General features: G+C 54.5%; 1 protein-coding gene across 2 annotated transcripts; it reads left to right on the top strand.

Annotated features, from left to right (window-relative positions):
* Window positions 1-3,461: 3,461 nt before the first annotated feature.
* NDST1 (N-deacetylase and N-sulfotransferase 1) lies at window positions 3,462-24,882 on the top strand. 2 transcript variants are annotated; one of them, XM_064724774.1, is made up of 15 exons: window positions 3,462-3,574; window positions 14,643-15,545; window positions 16,072-16,554; window positions 16,760-16,847; window positions 17,050-17,204; window positions 18,226-18,411; window positions 18,791-18,919; window positions 19,082-19,264; window positions 19,597-19,693; window positions 19,836-19,959; window positions 20,133-20,307; window positions 20,803-20,973; window positions 22,208-22,317; window positions 23,035-23,137; window positions 23,243-24,882. In XM_064724774.1, the coding sequence occupies exons 2-15, from the start codon at window positions 15,036-15,038 to the stop codon at window positions 23,360-23,362; spliced, it is 2,634 nt and encodes an 877-aa protein (XP_064580844.1). In that variant the 5' UTR covers window positions 3,462-3,574; window positions 14,643-15,035; the 3' UTR covers window positions 23,363-24,882. The 2 variants fall into 2 exon arrangements, with proteins under 2 accessions (XP_064580844.1, XP_064580845.1); XM_064724775.1 differs by lacking the exon at window positions 3,462-3,574 and adding an exon at window positions 14,354-14,375.
* Window positions 24,883-25,497: the final 615 nt, after the last annotated feature.

The following is a 25,497-nucleotide window of genomic DNA, read 5'->3' as shown; positions in this document are numbered from 1 at the left end:
ACTTTTCCCTGGGAAAGCTCTGTGTGCTCAGCCATGTCACTGTAACCCCGGTCTTGACCCCCTGGAACACCTTCACTTGCTACTGTGCTCGATACACTTTTGCCACTGCATCAGGGATCTTCCTGTTCGGATATTGAAGGAGAGGCTTTTAAAATACACATTGGCAGAGCTGCTGTAATTCCAGCCGAGTGCTCTGGTGGCAGCGGCTGTGGCCTGATTTGGAGGAAAGGGGAAGGAAAGAGTCAGCAGCAGAGGTCAGCCTGTGTCAGGGCATGTGTGCTGTGGGTGCCCTGTCTGAGAAGGAGCCTGGAGCTGGTGAGAGGTGCACAGGCAGCAAGGCAGGCTGGCTTTGTCCCCAGGGAGCCACGTGTGCTGCTCTGCCTGTGACAGTCCTCCAAAAGGATGAGCCTATGGATATTCCCCTGGAACAGATGCAAGCCAGAGGCAAAGAGACAAGCCCCAACTTATGGGCAACAGGCTGAAATAACCATATGAGCTGCTAAAAGAATTAACCCACTGGTTCAAAATCCTGTGCAGCCCTCAGCCCCAAAGTTGCTGGGAGACAGACTGCTCCACTGGGCAGGATGGAGTTTTCTCCACTCCCTGGGACACATTCTTCCCTTTCACTTTGCCTCGCAGTAGTTCTGGTGTGTCTGCAAGGGAGCTGCCTGCCCTGCAAAATGTTCCTGGGGCTCGAACGCCAGCTCCAGCCAGGCTGTCCTGCTGCTGAGGACAGCGCTGAGAGCATTCCCTGGCTGGGATAAGGGAGGGGCTTCCAGCAGGGGCTGCAAGGATTGCGTCCTCCAGCCTGGCTGGGAAGGATGCTCAGGCCACTGTGGGGTTAGTGCCAGAGATGATGTGTATTTGCTTTGAGAAATCCCCCAGATTTAGTTCCTTAATGGGTAATTAACATTCCAGCTGCTCCTTGGTAATAGCCTCTCCAGCCCATGGGAAACCCACAGACACGGTGACGCTGCAGGCGGATTTCATAACTCAGCTGGTGACTAAACAAAAAAGGGCAGGCAAAGGGGAATGCTGCTCCTAACATCTTCTCCTGCTGGGCTTTGGCCTTGGGGTAAACTGGTTCAGGCTGAGTGGGGTCAGTGGCAAGTGAGTGGCCTGACCTGCAAAGGCCCCAGCTCCAGGCTTCCCACAAGAAAGAACTTTTGGTGCTCAGACACCACTGTTTCCATGGCTGTGAGTTGTTCCCATGAGCCATGGACCAGTGGCTTTACTGGTGGCCTTGAAACAGAGACTGGCACTGGAAGGGGCCAAAATTCCCCCTGCAGCAGGCTGAACCCCAGCTGCCTGCCTGATAGGGAGCAGAGTCTGCAGTTGGGGCTCTCTAACAGACCCCTCAGGATGGCATCTCTCCTCTAACAGCCACGTCAAAGAGACATTCAGGGTCCCAATTGCATCATTCACAGGTGAAAAAAAAACCCCAAACTTTTCCATTTGCTTTTAAGGCCATTTTTAGTTTCAAGAAGGGCAGTTGGTGCATGCACACATGTAAAATGATGTGTCAGAAACAGGCGTAGGAAGATTAAAACAAAAATCTCCAACGCTGAAGTTAAAGCACTTAAGGAATTGGCAGAGACTTCAAGAGCGAGTTTCTGGTCCTAATGAAGTTGGTGGAAGTGCTGCCATGGACTTCAAGGGGACCATAATGTGGCTGTAACTCAGTAGGGAGCTGGAAGTGTTGATTAATAAATTGGAAACAATGCAGAGGAAAGCCGCTGAACTGCTTTCTGACAGATGTGCTGAAGAAGAGCCTGTAGCTTAAAGCACGCAGGAAAGGAATTGGTTTCCTTTGTGTTTGCAAACAGAAGACAGGCAAGGAAAAAAAGCTACCTGATACTCATGTAAAATGGCAAAGCTGGTATTAATAAATCCCAGTGCCTTTCTGAGCAGTTTTCTGTTTCCAGTGAGTAGTTTTTTCTTTAAAAAAAAAAAAAAAAAAAAAAAGTTATTCACAAATGCCAGACCTAGAAGACCTAGAATTCAACAAATTCCTTTTTCGCAGAAGAAATTATTCAGTGGAAAACTTTACCACTTGAGACTGTGGATTCTGCAGATTGTTCTTGGAGTTTGGTGCGTGCCTTTGATTACTCATTGCTGGCTTTTTGCTCAATGATTTGTGCATGAATCTCCTCTGGCGGAGGTTAGTGTGGCCTCAGAATGCTGTTCCCAGGGGAGATACTTTTTCAGGCTGAGTTTGCAAATCATTTAAGGCTGAAAAAAAAAATAATCCCTTTAATACCCTTTACAGCAGTTCACAGTTGAAAAACTTGCTGTTTGTCCCTTTTTGTTTTCTGAGCTTTCAAGTAACTTTGGCATTTGAAAAATATTCAGGGATCTTCAGAGAAAATGCTTGTGAGGGAAGTGAAATGTTTAAGGATAAGAAGTCTTTGACTTCAATGAACACTTAGAAAATTTGCAGCCATAATAGTGTGCCATTCTTTGTGTCTATTTCCCTTCAATTTCCTTTCTTGTTTTCTTTTTGTTTGTTTATCTGCTTGCTCCATTTGATTGAAATTGCTTCCTCGACTCTTGTTCAGTCGGAAGCTCTCCCAGGCTATGCTGCCTTAACCAAACCCAGCAGACCTTCTGCCACATCTCATCCCCGTGGGCTGGACATGAAATTTGTCCCCATGGGCTGGACATGAAACCTGACAGGGTTGTCTTAATGCCCCACATCCCTTCTAACGTGGCCAGTGAGGCAGACCTGGGCGGCTGAGTGGGTGATTAACTCTGGACCTGAGCGTGTCTTCACATGCCGGCACAGTCGCCAGCAGCGTCCGAGGGCAGGGCAGGAATGGAGCAGCTCATTTCCCCCCTCTCTGAGGAATGAAGGGAATTTTGTGTTGTGTGCATGCAAGTTGGGGGCAGCCAGCCAGTAACTTGGATGTGGCCCTTGAGCTTATCTTGAAGTCAGGGAGGAAATGCTGAAACGATGTGATCCCAGCACCCTGAAATAATACCTGGGTTCTGCAGATGGGCAGGAGGCTGGGGACAACCTCCGGTTTGACCGGCTTTAGAAATCTGACACAAAGGGTGTGTGCACACTGGGGGAAGGACGAAAAGGCTCTGTGTAGGAGCATGACACCCCAGCTACACCAAACACAGCCTGGGCCATACCCTTTGGACACCCCATCGTGCTCATCCCGGCAAACAGTGGGAACGTGGGGGCCTGGCGGGAGCATCGCCGAGCACCACGATCATCACAGGCCCCCGGGGCGCGGGGATCTGAGCCCTCCCGCCGGGGGATTACCGCCCGGCTGCTCACGGTCACCGGGGCCGGCGGGGCGCGGAGCGGGGGCTGCGCTGGGCGGGGCGGGGGCAGCCCCGATCCCCGCGCTGTCCCCGGCGCTGTCCCGGGCCAGCCCCGCTCCGGCCGAGCCGCGGAGCCCCGCGCGGCCCCCGGGCGGTGCTGGCGGGGGGCGGCGGGGGCGGTGCCTGCCCGGGCGGCGGGCGGGACGCGCCGAGCGGGGCCGGGCCGGCGGAGCGGGCGGCGGCGGCGGCCTGGCGGAGCGGAGCGGAGAGGAACGGAGAGGAGCGGGCCCGGCGGCGGCAGGTACGGCCCGAGCGGGGCGGCGGCGCAGACAAAGGGCGGGCGGGGGAGCGGGCGGGCGGCAGCGCGGGCCGGGCCCGCCGGGCCTCGCCCCGCTCCGGCCGGGCTGCGCCGGGAACCGGGCCCGGCGGTGCTCCCGTCCCCCGCCAACGGCGGCACACCCCGCCCGGCCCCGCGGCGGAACGGCCCGGTGCCCTCGGGAGGAGCCGGCCCGGGTGGAGCGGAGGGCCGGCAGGAGCCCCCAGCCCCGAGCCGGACCGCGGCCCCGCCAGGCCGAGGGGTCTCGGGGCTCGGAGGAGGCGGCGAGGCCGCGCTGTGCCCGGGGCTGCCGTGGCCCCGCCGCTCCGGGCGCCGCCGGGAGCAGCCGAGGCCAGGCTGCAGCTCGGTGCCAGGCGCTGGTGCTTGGCCTGGGGTGTCCCCGCTGCCGAGCAGTGCGAGTGGTGGCGGATAAAACCGTGCAGCGCCGGAGAGCCAGGGCAGCGCGGCCAGAACACCTGGAGGTGCACACCTTGCGCATGGCACAGCTGGCCCAGCCTGGCTGGCGCTTCCGTAGATCACCACACCACCCCCTCTTGAAGAGGTCCTGGCATTTTCTCCCCCGCTGGTGAGCTCCTGGGCCTCTCGTGAATTGCTGTGTGTATTATCTCCCCGAGTCTTTGGGCTTGCCTCTACCACCGCACCATGCTGTCCCCTGCAGATGGGGGCAGCCCCTGATGCCCGGCCGCACAGAAGCCACACCAGCTTGGGCGACCTTTGGCATCACCTGGAAGACTTTGCTTCCTATCGAGGCTGGTGCTCCCTCCCAGCACTGCAGTCATATCCCAGCACCGGGACTCTTCCATCTCATGATCCCAGCCAGCTGCTGTCCCAGCACACCATGGGATGGTTGTCTTCCCACTAACGGTGCTTGCAGGGCTGGGAAACCGGCGCCTTGCAGTGCCCCTTTGTCACCAGCAGCCTTGGAACAGCAGCTCTTCCTGCAGCAAAGCAGCACCTTTGTTACTCACATCTCGACTGTGGTTTTTACTGGGCTGGGCTGGTGAAGATGGGGAGGTGAGCAGCCCCGTGCCTGTTCCTCTCAGCTGCACATGGGGACCACAGCTGAGGAAGCTGCCCTTTTCCAAATAAAACAAGCAGGACAAATTCAATAGGAAATAAGTTCCTCTCTTCTGAGTGAACTTGCCATGGGTGGAGAAGAAGGAAATTAAACAATAGAAAAAACGTGCGGGGCTTGATATGGCAGGAAAATAAACCCCAATGCTAGTGGCCTCTGGCAGAATGACTGAGCATCTTCCCTTTGCCTGTGTCAGTGTTCATTTTGGGCAAGGACAGGGAAGGCGAAGCTCATGTTTCCCAGTGCCCCTCCATGGCTGGGGCATCCATGTGTGAGTATGGGGAAGCCAGGACCTCCCCATGCCACCCATTGCCCAGCTCCAGTACATACCATGATGCCCCACCAGCTGCAGCCCCCAAATCTACCCCTTCCAACCTGGAGCTGCTGGCACAGGACACAGATGCTGCTGGGGAAGCTCACACACACAAAGCCCTTCACGCTTCCTGTGCCTTTGGGAAGCTGGTAGTCTGATATGATTTTGTTTGGAAAAAAAAAATCCATTGGAAAATCCATGCCACCAGCATACTGGCAAACAGACTTTTCCTGACAGGTTGTTTTGGGTTTTTCCCCCCCTTCCTGTGTGTCTCTGTCAGTACTGTAGAACAGGATGTATTTAATTCGCTGTTGGTGGTAATTTAAACTGAAGGAAGAAGACACCTCATAAGTCAAAACCCAGGCTGGAATGAAGAGGCAGTGATTAATATTTTCTTCAGTAGCGTGTCATGGTGAAGCATGGCACAGCCAAGTGTGTCCCTGCTGCAGAGTGTCACCATAAGCAGGTTTGATTTTGGGATATCTCTGGCTGCTGGGCTGAGGATGGAGGGCTGTGGTCCCACCAAGTTTCCCATCTTGGCCAGCTTCTGACTGCGTGCTGGTGGTGGAGATGCTCTCTTGGCTCTTTGTACTCTGGGGCAGAGTCATGGGGGGTTTCGCTTAAAAGGGGTTTTTTGTGTAATTCTGCCTTCTAGATGTATGTTAATAGCTGTGTTTTTATTTTTGGCTGTTGAGGTAGAGCTTGCCAGAATAAGGTTAGGACAAGAGAAGCAAGATACTAAATTTCTATGTCTTGTATTTGCTTCATGGCCTCAGAGGACAGGGACTTCCAGTCTCTCGCTGGTGTTTCCAACCCTTCCAACTTCAGGACAGCCCTTGACTTCCCTGTGTGTTTTTGGCTGAGGTGGTGGCATTGCTTTGTGCCATTGTCACGTGTATGTTGGTGATATTGGAACTTGACACAGGGGCAGGAGGACTTGGGTGGAGGAAAAATGGGATGCTGCTTTCTTGGAGACCATCCTGTGAGCCTTGGGGGCTGTGCCCAGTCTGCAGGTGCCAGTGAGAGATGGTGCCCTCTGTGCCTGTCCCGTGTGGAGGAGCAGGACAGCCCTTGTGCCAGCCCCCTGGAAGGGCTGGATGAGTCTCACCCTGCAGACACGGAGAGATGGTGGCCTGTAGCTTGTGATTCATGTTGTTTTCCTGCAAAAGCCACTGTCTGTAATGGCAGAAGACCGATCAATATTGAGCTGTAAATCCCTGTGTGACTGCGGCCGGTGACAGGGGACTGCCACTGGGAGCACCTCAGTTCCCATGCCCTCCCCAAAACCAGCAGGACCTTGCTGCAGCCTCCAGAAACGGGACAGGATCCTCTGCACAACCTTCAGGTGGCACAAGCCTTCCTAAAGGGGTTTAGGAAGGCCAAGAGATCCCTAAATGGGAGATATCCCAAGAGGAACTGCCCTGGTATTAATGGGTGGGCATGTCGTGAGTTCAGCCCTGCTACTGGTCTGGTCAAAGCTGTGGAATTAGAGATTGTCTTGGAGAGGTCAAGACTCTCTTCTAGGACCTCTGTCCTGTTGCCCTGCTTCTGCCAGGGAACCCAAAATATCTTGGAATTTACATTCACTAATGTAAAGCAGGGAAGAAGTGTCTCCTGTCTCTGAGCTTGGGCATGTTGAGGGTTGGATGTAGTGAGGGATGTCCAGCTCAGCTCCCTCTGCCTCATGGGGAGATGTGTGTCTCATCCCAAAGGAAGGATGGCAGCCCCTAGAATGTTGCTGCTCTTTGGGGTAGCCTGCTGCTGTCCCGACTCTGCTTCCCATGTCTGGCAAAACCCAGATACCTGGGTGCAGGTATCCAAATACAGGGCTACAAGTAGTAACCTTTTAGCTACTTGTCAGCACTCCACCATGTATTCCCCTTCCTTCCAATACTATCTGCATCTTCACAGCCTTGTACAGGCCTACAGCCCCAGGGCTTGGAGCTCTTAAAGAAAGGGGATGCATTAAAGAGTGTTAACCACAGTTCTGAAGTATGGCTGAGTGCTATCCATGCCTGGACACGTGGCTCAGGCCATTTTCAGTCTCCTCCATCGGCCTTGATCCATCCCTTGCTGTGCTGGTGCACTGCTGGTCTCATGGATTTGCGTCAGAGAGTGGGATTGAGGCCAGGAGGGAAGGAGTTGGTGCAGGTGGGGCATGACAGGTTCCTCAAGCATTCACTTGCCTTGGAGCCCCTGCAGAGGAGAAGGAGGGGACAGGGCTGATGCTGGAGCAGAAACCAAATCAAAACAACATACTTATCCTGGACATGCCATTAGGTTCCTGCAGCCTCAGACCTGGGTCCGGAAACAGGAGAGGCAAGAGGCAGCTCAGTTGCTTGTTGGGGGCAAGTGTGGCCTTTGCCAGTGCTGTTCTAGTGGGTGAAAACAAAACAAATTTCAGAAGTGTCCCCTGTGCTCTGTGCCTGTTCCTGCTTCCCTGTGTTTTCCCTGGGCTGCTGAACCTTGCAGCCTCTGGTACATTTGAAGGGTGACAAAGTTTATATGCAGAGGTAATGTCTTTTATTAGCCTAACTAATACCTTTAGGAAAAAACAGATGTGCTCTTGGGGCTGAGAAATGCCTGTGCGGCCAAAATGTGTCGCTTTTTCCAACTGTGTCCATTGGTCTAATAAAAGATCTGACCTCCAGCCTGTCCTGGCCATGACCTTGGAGCGTGCTGGCCCTGGAAGCTGCTGCCTGTGCGTCAGTGTGTGCTGCCCAGCCCTTCCCAAAGGACCTGCCACCCCGGGAGCACCCCAGGAACACACCCACGGCATGGCAGGGGCTGCTCTGACCCCTCATTCAATGCTGGCTGCCAGCACAGGGCCCTGAGGCTGCTTGGGGCCCCTGGCAGTGTCTGCAGCAGAGTGGAGGTCAGAGGCAGCTCAGCAAAGCACTGGGGCATCAGGCAGGATGGATGTGGTGTGACAGGAGCATCCCGGGGAGCCCCTGGGAGGAGGGAGCAGCTCCATCCTTGCAGGGATTTCTCTGGAATGTGGGCACTGGCAGGGGGATGGGTTGCTCTGTGCGAGCTGGTCCATGCTGTGGTTTTATGGATTCTGCTTTGCAAAAGTGCTGGTTTGGGGCTGGGTGAGCACTTGCAGGGCAGCCTGTGCTCCCCTGAACAGCTGGCAGGGTGGCTCTGCTCTCCTTGCTCTCCTACCAGCTTGGGAAGCTGTCAAGAGAAGGAAGCAGCTGGCCCATCCCGTGGGGCTGGTAGTGCTGCCATGGCCGAGCACAGGGAATCGCTGCTGCCTCAAGGCTCTCTGAGATCCAGTGTCACCCTCACACTCGTGGCAGGACCAGCATCTCTGGCCAAGTGTCAGAGGCAGCAAAAGGTGGCATCGAGGGGTTTTCAGTCCATGTTTTTTAGGTAGGAGTCCTTGTGCGACCTGCCTGTGAGAGGGCAGGCTGCCACTCCAGTGAAATATAAAAATGCATGTGAGATTATTTTCCCCTTATTCTTTTCCTTGTTAAAATGCTTGGGATTCAGACCCTGATTATCCAGAAAGGCTCTTGGGTGCTTGGAAAGCCACAGGAACCGACACGGCACATTTCGGAGCAGGAAAACCCAATTCATTGAGTGGATTTTTTCCCCCTGTGAACCCACTTAAAATTCATGGGGAGTTTTGTCGGTAAGAACCTGTTTCAATTAACAGACAAAAGAAACTCTCCTCGTTAAGCGCCTCTTTCAATTAAGGTTTGGGAGAATTCCCCAAGCTCTGCTCCGAGGCTGTTCCCAAGGATTCAAGGACAAAAAACACCCCTGAGGAGGAGTCACCTGTGAAGGGCTTCTGCTTTTTTGGGGGGGCTGCAGTGGCCCAAACACAAACCATAACCTGGCTGTGGAGTGTTGGGGTGTTTTGTTGGGATGATGTTGGGGATCATCAGTGCTGAGGGATCAGCTGCCCAACCCCAGTGTCCCTGGGGCATAGGAAAACTAATGACTGCTGCTAATTGCTGGCCTAGTTTGTGGAGGAGACTGATTTAATGTGGGGACTGGGAGATGGTGAGGTGCTGGTCCAGATCAGAGTGCTGAGGACAAGGAGGGTGGGAGCCACTGCTGCCCCAGGATCAGAAATGGGCTGACCTCTGCAGAGGATTCCTCTGTACAGCCTCCTGATGGGGCTGGGGAACAGAGTGGGAGATGGGGATTAGCAGGGACAGGACCCTGGGATGTGGGTTTGAGATGTGGGGTTTGCTAGAACTAGTCTTAGAAACCCACCAGTTGGGCTTACCAGCTGCTCTGCCATGAAAAGTTTTAATTATGGACTTCCAGAAACATAACCCAGTTTTTAGGGAATTAGATTTTTTTTTAATTTATTCAGGTTTTTTTCTCCCCTAAAAATTCAGCATATACGTGCCACACACACTGAACCTTGCTTTTTCATCCCTCTGCAGGCAATGAGCTGCTCTCATGATTGTTTTTTTGAAGAAAACCTGAGAAAAACATGACTTTTATCTTTTGCAGTAAAACTGAAGTGCTAACAGGGCTTTGTGGGTGAAAAAAATGCCTCTTCCAGAGCTGGACACTTTACTAAAAATAAATTTTTTGAAGTGAAAATTCTTAACCACTTTCACTGGTCTCATTGCTCATATTGGTTTCTTTCCACCAGGAACAGGAAGGTGGTGGGCAGGCAAAGCCAGAGGTTTATTTCCAGAGCAGAGTGAGTGTCAGGGGGAAGCTTAGTTCAGCAATCCAGGTGAATGCTCCAACTGCTCATTTCTGACCAGGCTCTATAAATCAGATCTTAACAAAAAAGATCTGAGAAAAAGGGAGGATTTTCCTGCTGAAGGCCCCCTGGGGTGGAAATTCTCCAGACTTTATAAATCACGGATGAGTTTTCCTGATACTCCCTTGTGTCTGGTCGTACCCAGGAAGGGGAGAAGCTGAGCCACGTGTGTTTGTGGAGGAGCAGCACCAGTGGCTGCCTGTCACTGCCTGTCCCAGGGGCAGCTGCTGGGGCTGCCCTTGTCCATTTTTAACTTGGCACCTCTTGGGCACTGGTGGGAGGCTGGTGTCCTCAGGAAAGGAGCACAGGGATTGTCCCTCTCCCAAAGCAGGGTGTTTTTCTCCCTGGTAGGTTGTAACTACTGTTTGCAAAGCACTTAAGCAGCCTGTGTAATTACTACTAAGATGCTCCTTATCTGGCATTACGAAACCTCTGGCAAGTGGGTGACTGGGACAAGCTCCTTTCTGCTCCTCTGTGTCCTTCTCTGTGTTTTCCTCTCTCTGTCTGCTCCTGCCCAGACACTCAGGCTTTGCAGCTTGGCAGGAGGCAAATGGATGTCCCTACAGCTGTCCAAGTGTCTTGGGCCCATCCTAAAGGCTCATCCAGGCTTTCAGGACATGGGAATCACCTTGGTTTTGCAGTTTTTATGTCGGGTTTTTCTTCCTGGGCTTGCTGTGGCTTCATCTCCTGTGCCCAGGGCTTGTGCCCCAGCTCCAGGGGCATCCTGGTGGGATCATCACACAACCACACACCACAATAAAGGAGATCATCTCCTGATTGTTCCTTCTCTTGGTCAGTGGGTCCAGCTGTGGCTGGGGAGGGAGGAGATGGGGACAGGGACAGCCAGTGGTCCTTCACATCCTGAGACAGCTCTCTTCCCTTGCCAGTGCTTCCAGCTGCCTGCAGATATTTCCAGTCATAGCTGGTATCACTGTCATTTAGAGCTGATAAAGGCAGCAGTGCAGAGGTGGGTGTTTAAAGGCCATTTTTCCATGCCAGTTACTTTTTCATTTTCAAAGCAACCTCCCCTGTCTTGAGCTTGCAGTTGTCTCCTGAATAATGTGATGGCATTAATCTCCTCTCTAAGGACATGCTTAGCTCAGTGGTTTTAGATCTGTAGCCCTCTAAATGTTACCAGTGAGTGAAGGGGATTCCCTCTAGAGGGAACTTAAATCTATTAATAATAATTTGGCTGCCTCTTGTGCATCTTTTGCAGGTAGTGCTGATTCCCAGGGCTGCAGGGCACCACTTGGTGATCTCTGGGGATGCTGGTGGGGGTGCTTGAGGTGTGGGAGAGACAGAAGGTGGGGTTGGATGAGCACTATCCACCTGCTGGGGGCCTGAGCCACAGCCTGGCCAAATTTAGACCTTCCAGTAGCCTTTTGCTTTCAAGTGGGAGGTGCAGCAGATGTGTAGGTGAGGCTGATCCATCCACATTCCCTGCAGTGGTTGGAGAGGGGAAGGGAAGTGTTGGAGCGAGCAGGAGTGATTGCAAATCGCTGAGCTGTGCAATGCAATTTAGCATCCTGCCTCTAAATCCTCCTCCATCCATGCTTAACCCCCAGGGCTGGCTCACATGGAGAAGTGGAGCTGGCATGGTGCTGAGGAGGTGATTAATCAGCAGTGGTGGGTCTCTCCCTGCGCTGATGAGGAGTGAGAACCAGGGATGCCCACCCAAAGCGTGCCAGCAGGAGAGGAGCAGGGTGACCCATCTGGCTGTGATGTTTAGGATGTGGCTTCATCTCTGTGGCTTGAATGTTGGAGGTTTTGGAGCTCCTGGAATTGTGGACCAAGGTTCTTGCACAGAATCTTGAAGTATTTTCTGCATGACAATGGATGCCTGCTCTTCCCCTTCCACCCTTTCCAAAGTAGTACAAAGGAAATGTGTGAGCAATTTCTTGCTCTGTCACACCCGTGGTTTTGAGCTTTCCTCTTGTTTCTGAGCCATGGGCTTGGGACAGTTGATTTATCCAACATATGGGACTTGTGAACTGCCTGATCTTCACTGCTTGCACCTGCAGCCAGACCTATTCCACCCCCCAATAAATCAAACTCTGCTGTGGTTGTCTTCTAGGATCACTGACCCTTCCTTGTCCTCCAGATCTGTTTGCACTTCCTTGCTTATATTCAATCCTTCCATTGCATCTCTGCAAAATCTCACTGGAATTTAAAGGAAGAGTGCTGTAAGCCACTAATGGAGATGGTTTCATTCCCTCTCATCCCATCTGATGCCTCCCTGACTTTCTGGGGTGCAGTGGTTCCCCAGGCAGCATTTGTGGAAAATAACTCTGAGCAGGGGGAAGCCACCATCCCCAAACTGCACCAGGGGGTGTGTTTTGAAAAGCTTTTTAAACATTTTTCCTTTCATCCTGCAGCTCTCTTAGATTTGAAAAGTAAAGGGTTTCCCTGTCCCCTGGTTGTGCTCCGTGCCCGCTCTGGGGTCGGATCCGGCTCCGCGGGGCGCTCCGGGCTCCCAGCCACGCCGGGAAGCTGCTTGGATGCTGATTGTGTTTGTCAGGGCAGCCGGATTAAGAGCACAGTGGCTAAGCCTCCTCACTGAGCCTCCTCTCCAGTGGAGTCTGTGCCAGGGCATTGCTCAGAGACCCACGAGAAAAGAGCATTTTCCAGGGCTCTTTCTCCCGGGGTCCTTGATGTGCAGCTGTGGCTGAGCACCTGCCCGGGCATGGGAGCCTGCCAGCACCGATTTTGGGGGCCTGAGGTCTGTGTGTGAGATTCAGGCTGACATTTCCAGCTGGTGCCTTTTAAATAACCACTGTGGTTTTAAAAGGCACCTTAGCAGCATCTAAAAATCAGGTTAAAAGGAAGTTTGACCCTGGCTGTCACCTTGCCAGGTCTTGTGGTTTTTTAAATTTTACCATCTTGTTTCTGTTTTTGTTTTAGAAAAGCTGTTGGTCTCAAGGACTTGTTTTGTGCTTTTGGGCATGAACCTGCTTCCTTCTCTGGCAACGAGCTCTCCCACCACTGCTGGGGCTGTGCAGGGGTTTTCTGGGCAGGATGCAGCCAGCACCCACTGCGCAGGGGAAAGCCCTGGGCAGGAGCATCCCCACCCTGCAGCATCGCCCCAGAGCCCTTGGCATGCTCCCCATGGAGGGTTTGCTCTGGCAGTGAACTGGCAGAGCAGGATTCCTGCCTGCTTCCTGCCACACTGGCAGGTCCTTGGGGCAGGATGTTGCCCATCCCAGCCCCAGCTCTCACCTGGCTGCTCTGGGGGTCCAGTGCTGGCCCCCTGCCTGGGCAGGCTTTGACGTGGCAGCCTGGGGAGACTCAGCCAGAGTCTGGCCAGAGATGCTGTCTCCAAAGCCTGGTCATTAAGTACCGGTAATTAAAAGCTCTTAGGAGAGAATGGACTAATGAAGCGCCCTTGGAAGTGGCAGGTGATGTAGATGCAGAGCCCTCTTCCCTGTTTCATGGAGGGTGGAGCAAGGATGGACACACAGTGCTGTCCATCAGCTGCTGGCTCTGGTGCTTGGCATCAAACCCACTGCTGCCATTTGCCTGCCTGTCACTGTGGGAATGCAGCTGCCAGCACCCTCTGCTCCTGGCAGATGAAAGAAATGGAGAGGGAGTGGGATGGCACAGCCAGGTGCTGGATAATGCATTCCCAGCTCTCTGCACCCCTAGGCAGGGAGATGCAGGGAAGCCTCTGCACAAGCACATCCCTAAAATCAGCAGACCTGGAGAAGTGCCCTGTCCCAAAATCCCAGCAGTGCTGTTGTCTCAGGGAAGCTGGAGGGGCAGAAGGAGTGAGGTGGAACAGACAGGACACACCTCAGGGGGGGCTAAGGAGAGAAGGTGCAATCTCTCTTGATTGCCTGGAGATCATCCATGTGCACAAAAATAAATTACAAATCAATAAACCCAAGTGTTCCACCATGCCCAGCACAGACAACAAGGGGAGATTGCTGATGTGTCCTGGAGATGGTGAAGGAGGAGACAGTGATGGAGGCTGCAAGGAGACTGGCTGCCAGCAGCACCTACAGAGGGCTGGCTGAAGCAGTGCCATGTTGGCAGGATTGGGAAGCACTGCCTGGAGCAGGAGTTGCTGTTGGGAAGGGCAGGGATGACAGGATTACCCTGCCAAGCCCCAGCCTGTAATCCACAGTGCCGCTCAGCCAGCCACGTTTAATCCTGTTAGGAGCCCGGCTGGTGTCAGCAGGAAGGGTGCTCAGCCACGGTGCTGGCAGGGCACAGGGAGCTCTCCCTGGGAGGAGCAGGGACTCCTGCCCTTGTCCCCAACACTGGTAATGTGTCTGGGGACAATGCTGTGAGTCACTTCTTTTCCTTAAACGCATTGGCCTCATCAGTCTGTCCCCTAGTTGGCTTCACCTTCTGGCAAGCAGTGCTTATTGTTTTCCTTTTCTTTTTTCAAATGAGCCTTTCACAGGGAAGACAAAAATATTCCCAAGGTCCCTTTGGCTCCATGTGGTCACTCCTGCATTCCGATCTCGGTGACCTTGGCTGGCGGCTCCTGGCTCAGCATTGAGCCACCCAGCTGGCAGGCTCCCCATGTCCCTCCCGTGTCCGTCCCTGCCAGCCGAGCTGGGCCATGGGGGCTCAGACCACCCCCCATTCTCCTCAGCAGAGTGCAGCTCCTGCTGGGCACAGGGAAGAATGGCTTGAGGTACCAGATATTCACTGGGGTCTGGGGTCTCCCCTCCATAGCACCTGGTGATGCACCTGCACTCCAGGTGCACCCACAGCCCGGATCCCACGGCACGGCTGTGTGCCGCACTCCTGCTGCATCCCTGGTGCCACAGCATTCTTGTGGCAAGCCCTGGCACGCCAGTGAGCTTGTGAGGACTCTTCTGGGGCTGTCAGGCTGGCAGAAACAACAACAGCAGGCTGGCACTGTCCCTGCCCTCTCATCCCACCCCTCTCTCTCTCTCAGGGTGCCGTGTGGAGCCGGGGAAGCAGGGATCCGCCATGCCCACATTCCCAGCAGGATCCACGCCGAGGCCGCCCGCCGCCCCCTCGCCCCACTGAGGCCATGGAGCTGCTGCTGCTGCTGTTGCTGCCATCACCACAAGAATTTTGGCTCAGCAAGGGGACTCTTGGTGCCTCTGCCATGGTGACATGAAGCAGACGGCGAGGGACGCCGGACTGCTGGAGGGGAGAGAGCCTGCACAGGCAGCCTGCTAGTATTTTAATTTATTAGTAGTATTCAATTTGATTTTACCTGACTTTTTGTAGGTTGGTTGCTTGCTTCTTCCCCTCCCCGGGGCTCGTGAGGGGAGGGGGCGGGCAGGGGAGAGGGACCCCACCTCACCCAGCGGATGCAAGGATGACTGTGCTGGCCAGGGCCCGGCGGGGTATCTGGCAGCTCTCTCCGCAGGTGGTGTTGCTCCTGCTCTTTGCCTTCTGCCTGCTCAGTGTTTTCGTCTCTGCTTATTATTTATATGGGTGGAAAAGGGGCTTGGAGCCCTCTGGGGACGTGGCAGGGCCGGACTGCGATGAGCCCAAGGTCGCCCCTTCCCGCTTGCTGCCACTGAAGACCCTCAAGGTGGCCGACTCCTCCCGCACGGACCCCTTGGTGCTGGTCTTCGTGGAGAGCCTCTACTCCCAGCTGGGCCAGGAGATTGTGGCCATTTTGGAGTCGAGTCGCTTCAAATACAGGACAGAGATTGCCCCGGGGAAGGGGGACATGCCCACGCTGACCGACAAGGACCGGGGACGCTTTGCGCTCATCATCTATGAGAACATCCTCAAGTACGTCAACCTGGACGCCTGGAACCGGGAGCTGCTGGACAAGTACTGCGTGGAGTACGGCGTGGGCATCATCGGCTTCTTCAAGGTAAGGGGATACATGGGGCAAACCAAATTCACTGGCCAGGCCAGATGTGAGCCCTGTGTCCTGCTGCCCCACAGAGACTTTGCCCTCCCCATGATTTCTACAAGCAGCGTGAGTTGGTGTGGGGCACAGGCTTCTAGCAGAGAAGCTCTCTCTTTGGAAGGGCTGTGTGGCCTTTGGAGATTTTGGGGGAAAAAACACACTTCTGGGATCAGTCCAGTTGCTTTTAGCACTTGTTTTCTAGCAGTGACCCTATCTGGGGTTTGCCAAAATCATGAATAGATATTTTGCTCAGCAGCCCTTCTCCTGCCCAGGGCTCCTAGCCTTGGGGCACTTTGCACACAGGACATGAGCAGGACTGAGTGTGTGAGGAGGATGAGGGCATCCCATTCTCCAGAGAGGAAGGAGAGAACCCAGAATCTGGATCTCAAGGGGTGGTGAGCTGCTGCCTCTGTTGCCGTGGCTGTTGGTGAGCCCCTGCCTTGTCCCCAGTGTCCCATCTCCTGTAGCTCCCATTTTCCCCATGCAGGCCAACGAGAACAGCCTTCTGAGTGCCCAGCTGAAGGGCTTCCCACTCTTCCTCCACTCCAACCTGGCGCTGAAGGACTGCAGCATCAACCCCAAGTCGCCCCTGCTCTACATCACGCGGCCCAGTGAGGTGGAGAAGGGTGTGCTTCCCGGGGAGGACTGGACTGTCTTCCAGTCCAACCACTCCACCTACGAGCCCGTCCTCCTGGCCAAGACCAAGTCAGCTGAGTCCATCCCTCACATGAGCGTGGATGCTGCCCTGCACACCACCGTGATGCAGGACCTGGGCCTCCACGATGGCATTCAGAGGGTGCTCTTCGGCAACAACCTCAACTTCTGGCTGCACAAGTTGGTCTTTGTGGACTCTGTCTCCTTCCTGACTGGCAAGAGGTTGTCTCTGCCCCTTGACCGCTACATCCTGGTGGACATTGATGACATCTTTGTGGGCAAGGAGGGCACACGCATGAAGGTGGAAGATGTCAAGGTGTGTCTGTGCTCTCCTGGCTGGGTGGGCAGGGCTGGACTCTTGTGCTTGCTCAGGGATGCTCCAGAGATGAACTTTCCTGCTCCCTTGTCCCTCTGAGAGTCTCTCTGCAAAGTGCTCAGGGACATTGGTGCTTGCCCTGATGTGGCAGCTGTCCCTAAGGCCACATGCTGAGGACACTTTGCTTTCTCTCCCCTTGTCCCAGGCACTGTTTGACACCCAGAACGAGCTGCGCACCCACATCCCGAACTTCACCTTCAACCTGGGATACTCAGGGAAATTCTTCCACACAGGTGAGGAGGGCAAGGGCACTGCTTCTCCTGGGTGCTGTACAGCTGGTGCTCAGAGAGGATGCTGTTGGGCTGTAGGAGAGTCCTCAGGCATCCCACCCCATTCTTCCATCACCTGGCCACCAAGAGGGGCTGGCCCTCCCCCTGCCCCAGCTGCTCACACAGCTCTCTGTGCTCAGTGGTGACAGCAAGTGTCGTGCCACAGGTACTGATGCTGAGGACGAAGGTGATGACCTGCTGCTGTCCTACGTGAAGGAGTTCTGGTGGTTCCCCCATATGTGGAGCCACATGCAGCCTCACCTCTTCCACAACCAGTCGGTTCTTGCTGAGCAGATGACCTTAAACAAGAAATTCGCTGTCGTGAGTAAAATGCTCCCAGTGGGGTTGCTTGTGGTGAGGGGAGGATGGTAGAGGAGGAGCAAAGAAGATTCCCAGGGAATGCCCCCTTCTTGCTGGAGCAGAGGGACCTGGTGACATTAAGTCATGTCCTCTATGTTGCAGCTGTGTGGGTAAATCCATTTATACTCCAGTAACTAGAGCTAAAGGATTTATCTGCAGCAGCCAACTTGTTGCTGTGGCAGTGAGCTGCCCCAGTGGCTGTTCAAGGGGACACTCTGTGCCCTGCAGCTGTGCTCACCTGGCCTGGAACCGTGGGGATGCAGAGGTGCAGCCCAGGGAGATGCTCAGCCTGGCACCGTGTGAATGTGTGCTGGTGATGATGTGGGATCTGGAGCCGTGGCTGTGCTGGGAGGCTCTGGCTGGTGGAAACTCTCTCTACAGGCTGGACTGTCAGGGACATAAGTTTGGTTGTAAAGGGAGCCTCTGACCTTCAGCTTGGTCTTGTGCTGTCCTTTGTGTGGCACTGACACAGTTCATGCTGTGATTGACTGACAGCTGTCTTGAATCCAAACTGGTAAAGCCAGACCTGTTAATAATTGAATCCTGTGGCCTAAGAGAGGGATCTTCAAACTAACTTGAATTTATTATCTGATAATTACAAGTGCTTAATTAGAAAAAGACCAGACCTTTCCTACTTAGGATGGGCAATGTTCCAGCTCAGACTTTCCAGGCAGTTTTGTATCTACTGATACAAACCAATCTGCAAACCTATATAGCTGTACCTCCTCATTCTTCACACAACAGCTTGGCTGTGGCTGTTCTGTGGGTGACAGCAGAAGACAGGGATGAGGATGGTCTGAATGAAGCAGAGGAGTGGGTGTCCACCCAGCATGGCTGCTCCTAGGCTCCCTTTTGTGGAGACAGCCAGGCTTAGGAGAGGATGCAGAGGCACAACTAGACAGTTTGTAGCTGGGAATGGACAGGATTGGTTTGAGATTTTGGGATCTCCACAGTCACCCATTCCATACTCTGTTCTCTGCAGGAGCATGGCATCCCCACAGACATGGGGTACGCTGTGGCCCCCCACCACTCGGGCGTGTACCCTGTGCACGTGCAGCTGTACGAGGCCTGGAAGCAGGTTTGGTCCATCAGGGTGACGAGCACGGAGGAATATCCACACCTGAAACCTGCCCGCTACCGCCGCGGCTTCATCCACAACGGCATCATGGTGGGTGCTGCCCTTTGTCTCTGGGGCCTCTCTTCTCTTGCCTCCCCCACCAGAACCAGCACCTCGGGATGTGGTTTCTGTGCAGCTCCAGTTTGAGGGGGTTGTTCCCCCTTGCTCATCCTGCATGGGTGAAGCTTGTGTGAGGACAGTTTTTGGTGTTTCCATCTGTCCACATCCTTCCTTTCTGTGTACAGATTCAAGTCAAGGGTGGTGAGGGGCAGTGGAATTGGTCCTGGCCTCTGAGGGGTTGATGTCAGGTTCCCCCTTTTTGTTGGGGAGGGAGGGAGACCCAGCTCTCAAAGCCTGGGGGAGGCCATGTGGCCATTTCATTGCCCTGGCTCTCCCACCTGTTCCATCCATACATTTTTTCCTGCCCCAGGTACTACCCCGGCAAACCTGTGGCCTGTTCACACACACCATTTTCTACAATGAGTACCCTGGTGGCTCCAGTGAACTGGACAAAATCATCAACGGGGGTGAACTGTTCCTGACTGTCCTCCTGAACCCTGTAAGTACTGCCCAGGGACAGACAGACAGACAGGCATCTTGCAGAGCTGTCGTGGCCCTGCTGTGGGAGATGTCCCCAGTGTCCTCAGCCAGGGTGGGGCCATTTGTGGGATGGCTGCTGGGTGAGGCTCCACTAACCCCTGCTCTGTCCTCTTGGCTTCAGATCAGCATCTTCATGACCCACCTGTCCAACTATGGCAACGACCGCCTGGGCTTGTACACCTTCAAGCACCTGGTCCGCTTCCTCAACTCCTGGACCAACTTGAAGCTGCAGACATTGCCCCCTGTGCAGCTGGCACAGAAATACTTCCAGATCTTTTCTGAGGAGAAGGACCCACTGTGGCAGGTACCCCTGTGCCTATAATAGGGGGGTGACCTTTTTTTATTTTGCTGGGAGAGGGTAGTGGGGTACAGCTGGCCCTGCTTCGGGCCTCAGTTAGCTTCCAACCTGGATTTCTTTCTGGTTCCCTGGGTAAGCTGTGGCTTTTCACCTCTTGCTGTTTCTGCAGGCAGTGCCAGAAAGGGGTTTGTCCTGTAGACCTGGAGATAAGCCCAGTCTTTGTCCTGCCTGCTGAGCAGGGTGGCCTCCCCTGTGTCTGCTGAGGCTGGAGGGGCTGAGCAGTGGTGTGGGTTCCCATCCAGGCTGCTCTGTCTCTGATCCTCCACACTGTGTTTCAGGATCCCTGCGAAGACAAACGACACAAGGACATTTGGTCCAAAGAAAAGACCTGTGACCGATTCCCAAAGCTTCTCATCATTGGGCCTCAAAAAACAGGTGATTCCCTTCACCTTCAGTTCTGTGAGCATGCTGGGGGGCTTGACAGGACCCACAAAGAGCCTCTCAGCCCTCCTGCCCTGAAGCAGAGCTTGGGGGGAAGTTTGGCCTGTGTCACCTCCCTCTTTCTGTCTGTCCAAAGGAACAACTGCCCTTTATCTCTTCCTGGGGATGCACCCGGACCTGAGCAGCAACTACCCCAGCTCAGAGACCTTTGAGGAGATACAGTTCTTCAATGGACACAACTATCACAAGGGCATCGACTGGTGGGTCTCTGCATTGTGGGGACTGTGCTATGGGGGAGTGCCCATAACTTTGGGAAGGCGGGCAGTGGTGCTGTGAGATTTCCCTTCTGAGTGTCTGAGATGTCACCTGTGAGGGCGGTGCTGGGGCCATCTTGTGGTGCCTGTCTGCCAGCTTCACACTGTGCCTTCCCCAGGTACATGGAATTCTTCCCCATCCCCTCCAACACCACCTCTGACTTCTACTTTGAGAAAAGTGCCAACTACTTTGACTCTGAAGTGGCTCCTCGGCGAGCTGCAGCCCTGCTGTCCAAGGCCAAAATCATCACCATCCTCATCAACCCTGCAGATCGAGCCTACTCCTGGTATCAGGTGAGCCTCTGCCTTTCCCCTGGGTTGAGCAGTCCTGTGGGCTTGGCTTGGGATGTGGGGTGACTGTGGCTGAACGTGATGCGTGAGGACACATTGTGGTGGCCTGGGAGCTGCTGCACCTCGTGGGCAGCCCAGGATTGGGTTACCCTGGGGACAAACCTGCCTTGCTCCTGCCTGACAGGAGCTGGGGGTTGGTCTCTTTCTCCGGGCAACAACAGACAGAACAAGAGGACACAGTCTCAAGCTGCACCAAGGGAGATACAGGCTAGAATTAAGGAGGAAGTTTTTCACAGAAAGAGTGGTCAAATACTGGAATCATCTACCCAGGGAAGTGGTGGAGTCACCATCCCTCGATGTGTTTAAAAAAAGACTGGACGTGGCACTTGGTGCCATGATCTACGTGAGGTGTTAGAACATGGGTTGGACTCGATGATCTTAAAGGTCTCTTCCAACCTAGAAATTCTGTGATTTTGTGATTCTGTGATTCTGTGACAGCACCAGCGAGCTCACGACGACGTGGTTGCCCTGAAGTACACGTTCCACGAGGTGATCACGGCGGGGCCCGAGGCGGGGCCGCGGCTGCGGGCGCTGCAGAGCCGCTGCCTGGTGCCGGGCTGGTACGCCACCCACATCGAGCGCTGGCTCAGCAGCTACCACGCCAACCAGGTAGGCATGGCAGCAACCTGGCACACACACCTTCTATGAAAAATCCTTTCCTTCGGATTTTTTCCTCCTGAGAAGCTGAGAGGCCTCAGAAACAAAATGTAAACAATGATTATCTGCTGCTGTGGAATGCAACAGGTGCATCTGTGATTGGTCCATGTTGGTTGTTTCTAATTAATGGCCAATCACAGTGAGCTCTCTGTCCAAGCCACAAGCCTTTGTTATTATTCCTTTTTTTTCTATTCTTAGCTAGCCTTCTGATGAAATCCTTTCTTCTATTCTTTTAGTGTAGATATAATATAATATAATATAATATAATATAATATAATATAATATAATATAATATAATATAATATATATCATGAAATAATAAATCAAGCCTTCTGAAACATGGAGTCAGATCCTCCTCTCTTCCCTCATCCTAAGACCCCTGTGAACACAGTCACAGCAACCAGTCCTACAGCCCTCACCCACGCAAGGATGTGAGGGAAGGAGATCTTGTATCCTTCGCCTGGGAGCTGTTTTTCTTAAACTGTTCAAATTACAGGGAGAGGAGTAAAAGTCCTTGGAGAAGGGGCAGAGAGGAGGTGCTGTGCAAGAAGGGAGCCTGGTGATGGATAACACACAGAGATGGCCTTGCGTGGGTTGCCACAGCAGGGTTGAAAGGGAGTGAGGCAGAAGGCTGTGGGTGGCTCTGCAGGGTCACCCAACACTCACCCTCACTCTTGGCCACAGAGCCCTGGGGCTGCCCTGTCTGGTGGCACCATGGCATTGAACAGGACAAAAATAGCTGGTGAAGATGCCCATAGTTCAGGCTGTCTGCAGGGAAAATGGGAGCTGGATGGCAGCCCTGCTGTGACCCACACAGTGCAGCACTGCTGGAGAGCATGGGATCAATCCCTGAATGATTTTTCCACTGTTGATTAACCTTATAAAGTCTTATTAGTTGCCTGCTGCTAGTGTAATTGCTGTGTTGCAATCCCAGCTGCCTGTGGGTTGGGTAGCCCTGAGCAGAAGCTCTGATGTTGTCCTGGGTGGGTCCTGGCCCTGGCTTTAGCTGTATTTCATTTTCCAGCAGCCAGTCTAAGGGAGCATCAGGGCACATTGGTATTTAGCAGGTGTCCTGGTGGCAGATTTGGCTCCAAGGTGATCTAAGGTGTGTTAAAGGTGTCCTCTTGCCTCAGGAGAGCAGGGCTGGAGCCAGTGACACCTCACCCCTGTGCCTTGCTCCCTGCAGATCCTGGTGCTGGATGGCAAGCTGCTCCGAACAGAACCCGCCAAAGTGATGGACACAGTCCAGAAATTCCTCGGCGTGACCAACTTCGTCGATTATCACAAGACCCTGGCGTGAGTTCTTCCCCAGCTTCTCCTTCCTCCACCCTGCCACTGCTCCCATGCACTGCATGCCCTGGGGACACTGTCCCAGAGCAGCCCCCAGCCCTGGCCTCTCCACAGAGCTGCTGTTGAGCTGGATGAGGCTGAGCTTTCACCTGAGACTTATCCAAACACTACAGTGAGGTCACTGCAGGCAGCCCAAGAGCAGCCCTGGGCTCCTGGAGGAGATTTCAGCATTTGTGACTCAGATGATGGTATTGAGCCCTGGCACTCCATCTCCTCATAAATGCTTGAGAGCAGCTGCTGGCTGTGTGGCACCTCTGCAGGTGTCACCTTGCTCTGATCCTTCCATTAAACCCCACTGTGGGAAGCCTCCAGATCTCCTAGAGAAATAATAATTTACCTCTGCTAGGGCTTGCCTATGTATGTGTTCACCCATGTGCTGTGGGGCACTTGAGGGCATCCAGGGACAAAAGTGACACGGAAAATTGTAATTAAACCCAGGTAGACTCTGTGCTCCCTCAACAGGGCAATGAATGAGCCTTGGTGGACTGCTTATTGCACAGCTGCAGGGGGGTCCTGTGCTACCAGGGGGTTGATGACATGATGTTAGCTGGGCTGTGGATTCCAGAGGTGGAGAAGTGCCCTGTGCAGGGCTGGACAGCAGTGGGACCTGCTGGACAGGTGTGAGGGGGATAGGAGGGCTGAGGCAGAGCTCTCACTTTGCAGGTTTGATCCAAAGAAAGGATTCTGGTGTCAGCTTCTGGATGGAGGAAAAACGAAATGCTTGGGAAAGAGCAAAGGGAGGAAGTACCCCGAGATGGATTCAGATGTGAGTATGCAGAAAGGCTCCTGGGCTGGCCCTGAGCAGGGCTGTGCTGGGCTGGTGAGCTCCAGGCTGGTCCCCCTGACATTTCTCTTTGCTCTCCCGTTGCAGTCACGCTCCTTCCTGCGGGACTATTACAGGGACCATAACATAGAGCTCTCCAAGCTCCTGTACAAAATGGGGCAGACTTTGCCCACGTGGCTGCGGGAGGAGCTGCAGAGCACCAGGTAGCTGCTGCTGCCACCCCCCAGCAATACCTGAGCGGGGCTGACCCTGTGCCAGCAGGACCTTCTCAGCAATACCTGGCCTTGGAGGGGACCCCAGGAGCACACAGCATCACTGGAGGCTTGGAGGGGATCCCCAGGAGCGTATGGCTGCACCAGAGGCTTGGAGAGGACCCCCAGGAACACAGGGCTCCACTGGAGGCTGTCTGAGCAGTGATCCAACTCTGCAATCCCTGTGCTCCCCCCTCTCTGCCTGCCTCACACCTGTATTTCATTTTATTTTTCCTTTTTAATTCCTTGTCCCTTCCCACCCTGCTCTGGCATAGGGAAGTGGCACAAATTCCCCCTTTCTCTGCTCAAAATGGGGTCCAGCTGCCTTGGGCCTGAGAGCAGCACCAGAGCTGTCCCTCACTTCCTGGTCTGAGGATGGAGGAGCTGTTCTGGGTGCACTGGTGGTGACTTTGCTGAGCTGGAGCAGAGGGATATAGCTGGTGGAGACCCAAAGCACAGAGGAAACCAGACCCACTCCTGCCATCAGCCGCATGGCAGGAAACAGGAGAGTCTGCTGGATTCCCCCAGCACCTACTTGGAAAAGCTGAGAACAAGGTGGATTTTTCTTTTAAAGACTGGGGCACAATTTCTTTTGTCATCTCTGTCATCATATTCCAGCTCCTCAGCCTCTGGCTCCCCCTCCATGGGCAGTGTGGTGGGGATGTGGCCTAGCAGGAGAAGGGGCTGGCATGCTGGTCTGGGCATACTGGTCCCAGTTTGCTCATGACCCCCAAGCCCTTCCTGCACTCTTGTACACACGTGGTGTTTCCTGTGGTAAAGCCAAGTGGTGCCCAGCACACCCTGGCATGGAGGAGAGCTCGGGGACAGAGCAGACATTGGGATAAAGGCAATCAGAAGAATGCTGAGAGAACTTCAAACCTCTTGAATATTAAAAACGAAAGTATTTTAATAATGCTGGGTTTTAAGGGGGTGGGGTGGGGGGGGGTGTTCATTTGGTTCCCATTTTGCAGGGAGGTGTTTTTTCTTCAGTGCCAGGATTTGTACCTAAACCCCGAGGGTTTTACACGGTCTCTTTGGTCGTTAGACATGACATGGACAAAGGTCAGAGGGGAAACAGGAGGGTTTCCCAGTGGGAGACACATCTTTGTGCCAGTGGGGCTGCACAGAGCTGCAGCCTCTCCCACGCCCTGGGATTGCTGGCAGAGAGAGGAGACTGAGCCACCACGGGTTTGCTGGGATGTGGGCCCACAGTTCCCCTTGGATGGAGCTGCCCTGCAGGGTGTGGGATGGCAGCAGTTCCATGGGAGGGGAGCAATGCCCAGTGCTGCCCGAGGGGGGCCAGGGCAGTGGGGTGGATGTCTCACTGCCCTGCTGGCAGCAGCGTTCCCACCTGGATGTTTCACAGGAGCCTTGTAGCCCACCTGGGGCCATGGGGGCTGTGCTGGGGAGGCTCCCAAGCACTGCTGTAGGGTCCTCTTGAACCAACTGCTAATAAATGGGGGGGCTCTGGTTTTATTTGCTGTTGTTGCCTGTGTCTCTGCTCGCTGGCATGATCCCGCCCTGCCCCTGGGGGTCCTGGCTGCCTTTGGGCCCGTCTTTGTGGGGTTTGGAAGGGGCTGTGTGGGAGCAGCTCTCCATGCACGAGGTGGCAGCAGCTCTCCAGTCCCGGATCCGTGGATGCTGCACAGAGCCCACAGCCTCCTCCTCCTCCCGGGACAGCATCCAGCACCGCCTGCCCGAGCGCTGGGGAGGGATCTGGGGGCCGGGGGTCCCTGCTTGCCTTTCCCCCCTGCCCCACGCTCCATTCCCTGCCTGCCCGAGCCTGCCCGCCCGTCTGCTGCTGCTGCCTCCCCGTTCCTTCCTGGCCGGCCCCTGCCGAGCGCTGCAGGAAACCAAGACGAAGCCTAATGAATCCCAGACGGCTCTGTTTGAACCTGTCCGAGTGACAAACGACGTGTGGTGCCGCAGGAGCCGCCGCACGGAGGGAGGAGAGGGGGCTGCAGGGGGAGATCTGGGGGGAACGATGGAGCTGCTTGCCCAGGAGAGGAGGCTGCTCATTCCCTGAGCTCATTCCCTGGAGCACATCTCGGCCATGCACCCACCACGGTTCCATTCCTGTGTCCCCCTGCC

Source organism: Zonotrichia leucophrys, chromosome 13 (assembly GCF_028769735.1).
Source record: "Zonotrichia leucophrys gambelii isolate GWCS_2022_RI chromosome 13, RI_Zleu_2.0, whole genome shotgun sequence".
NCBI classification, from domain to species: domain Eukaryota; kingdom Metazoa; phylum Chordata; class Aves; order Passeriformes; family Passerellidae; genus Zonotrichia; species Zonotrichia leucophrys.
The sequence above is the reverse complement of the archived record's forward strand: the minus strand, read 5'-3'. Positions and strand labels throughout refer to the sequence as shown.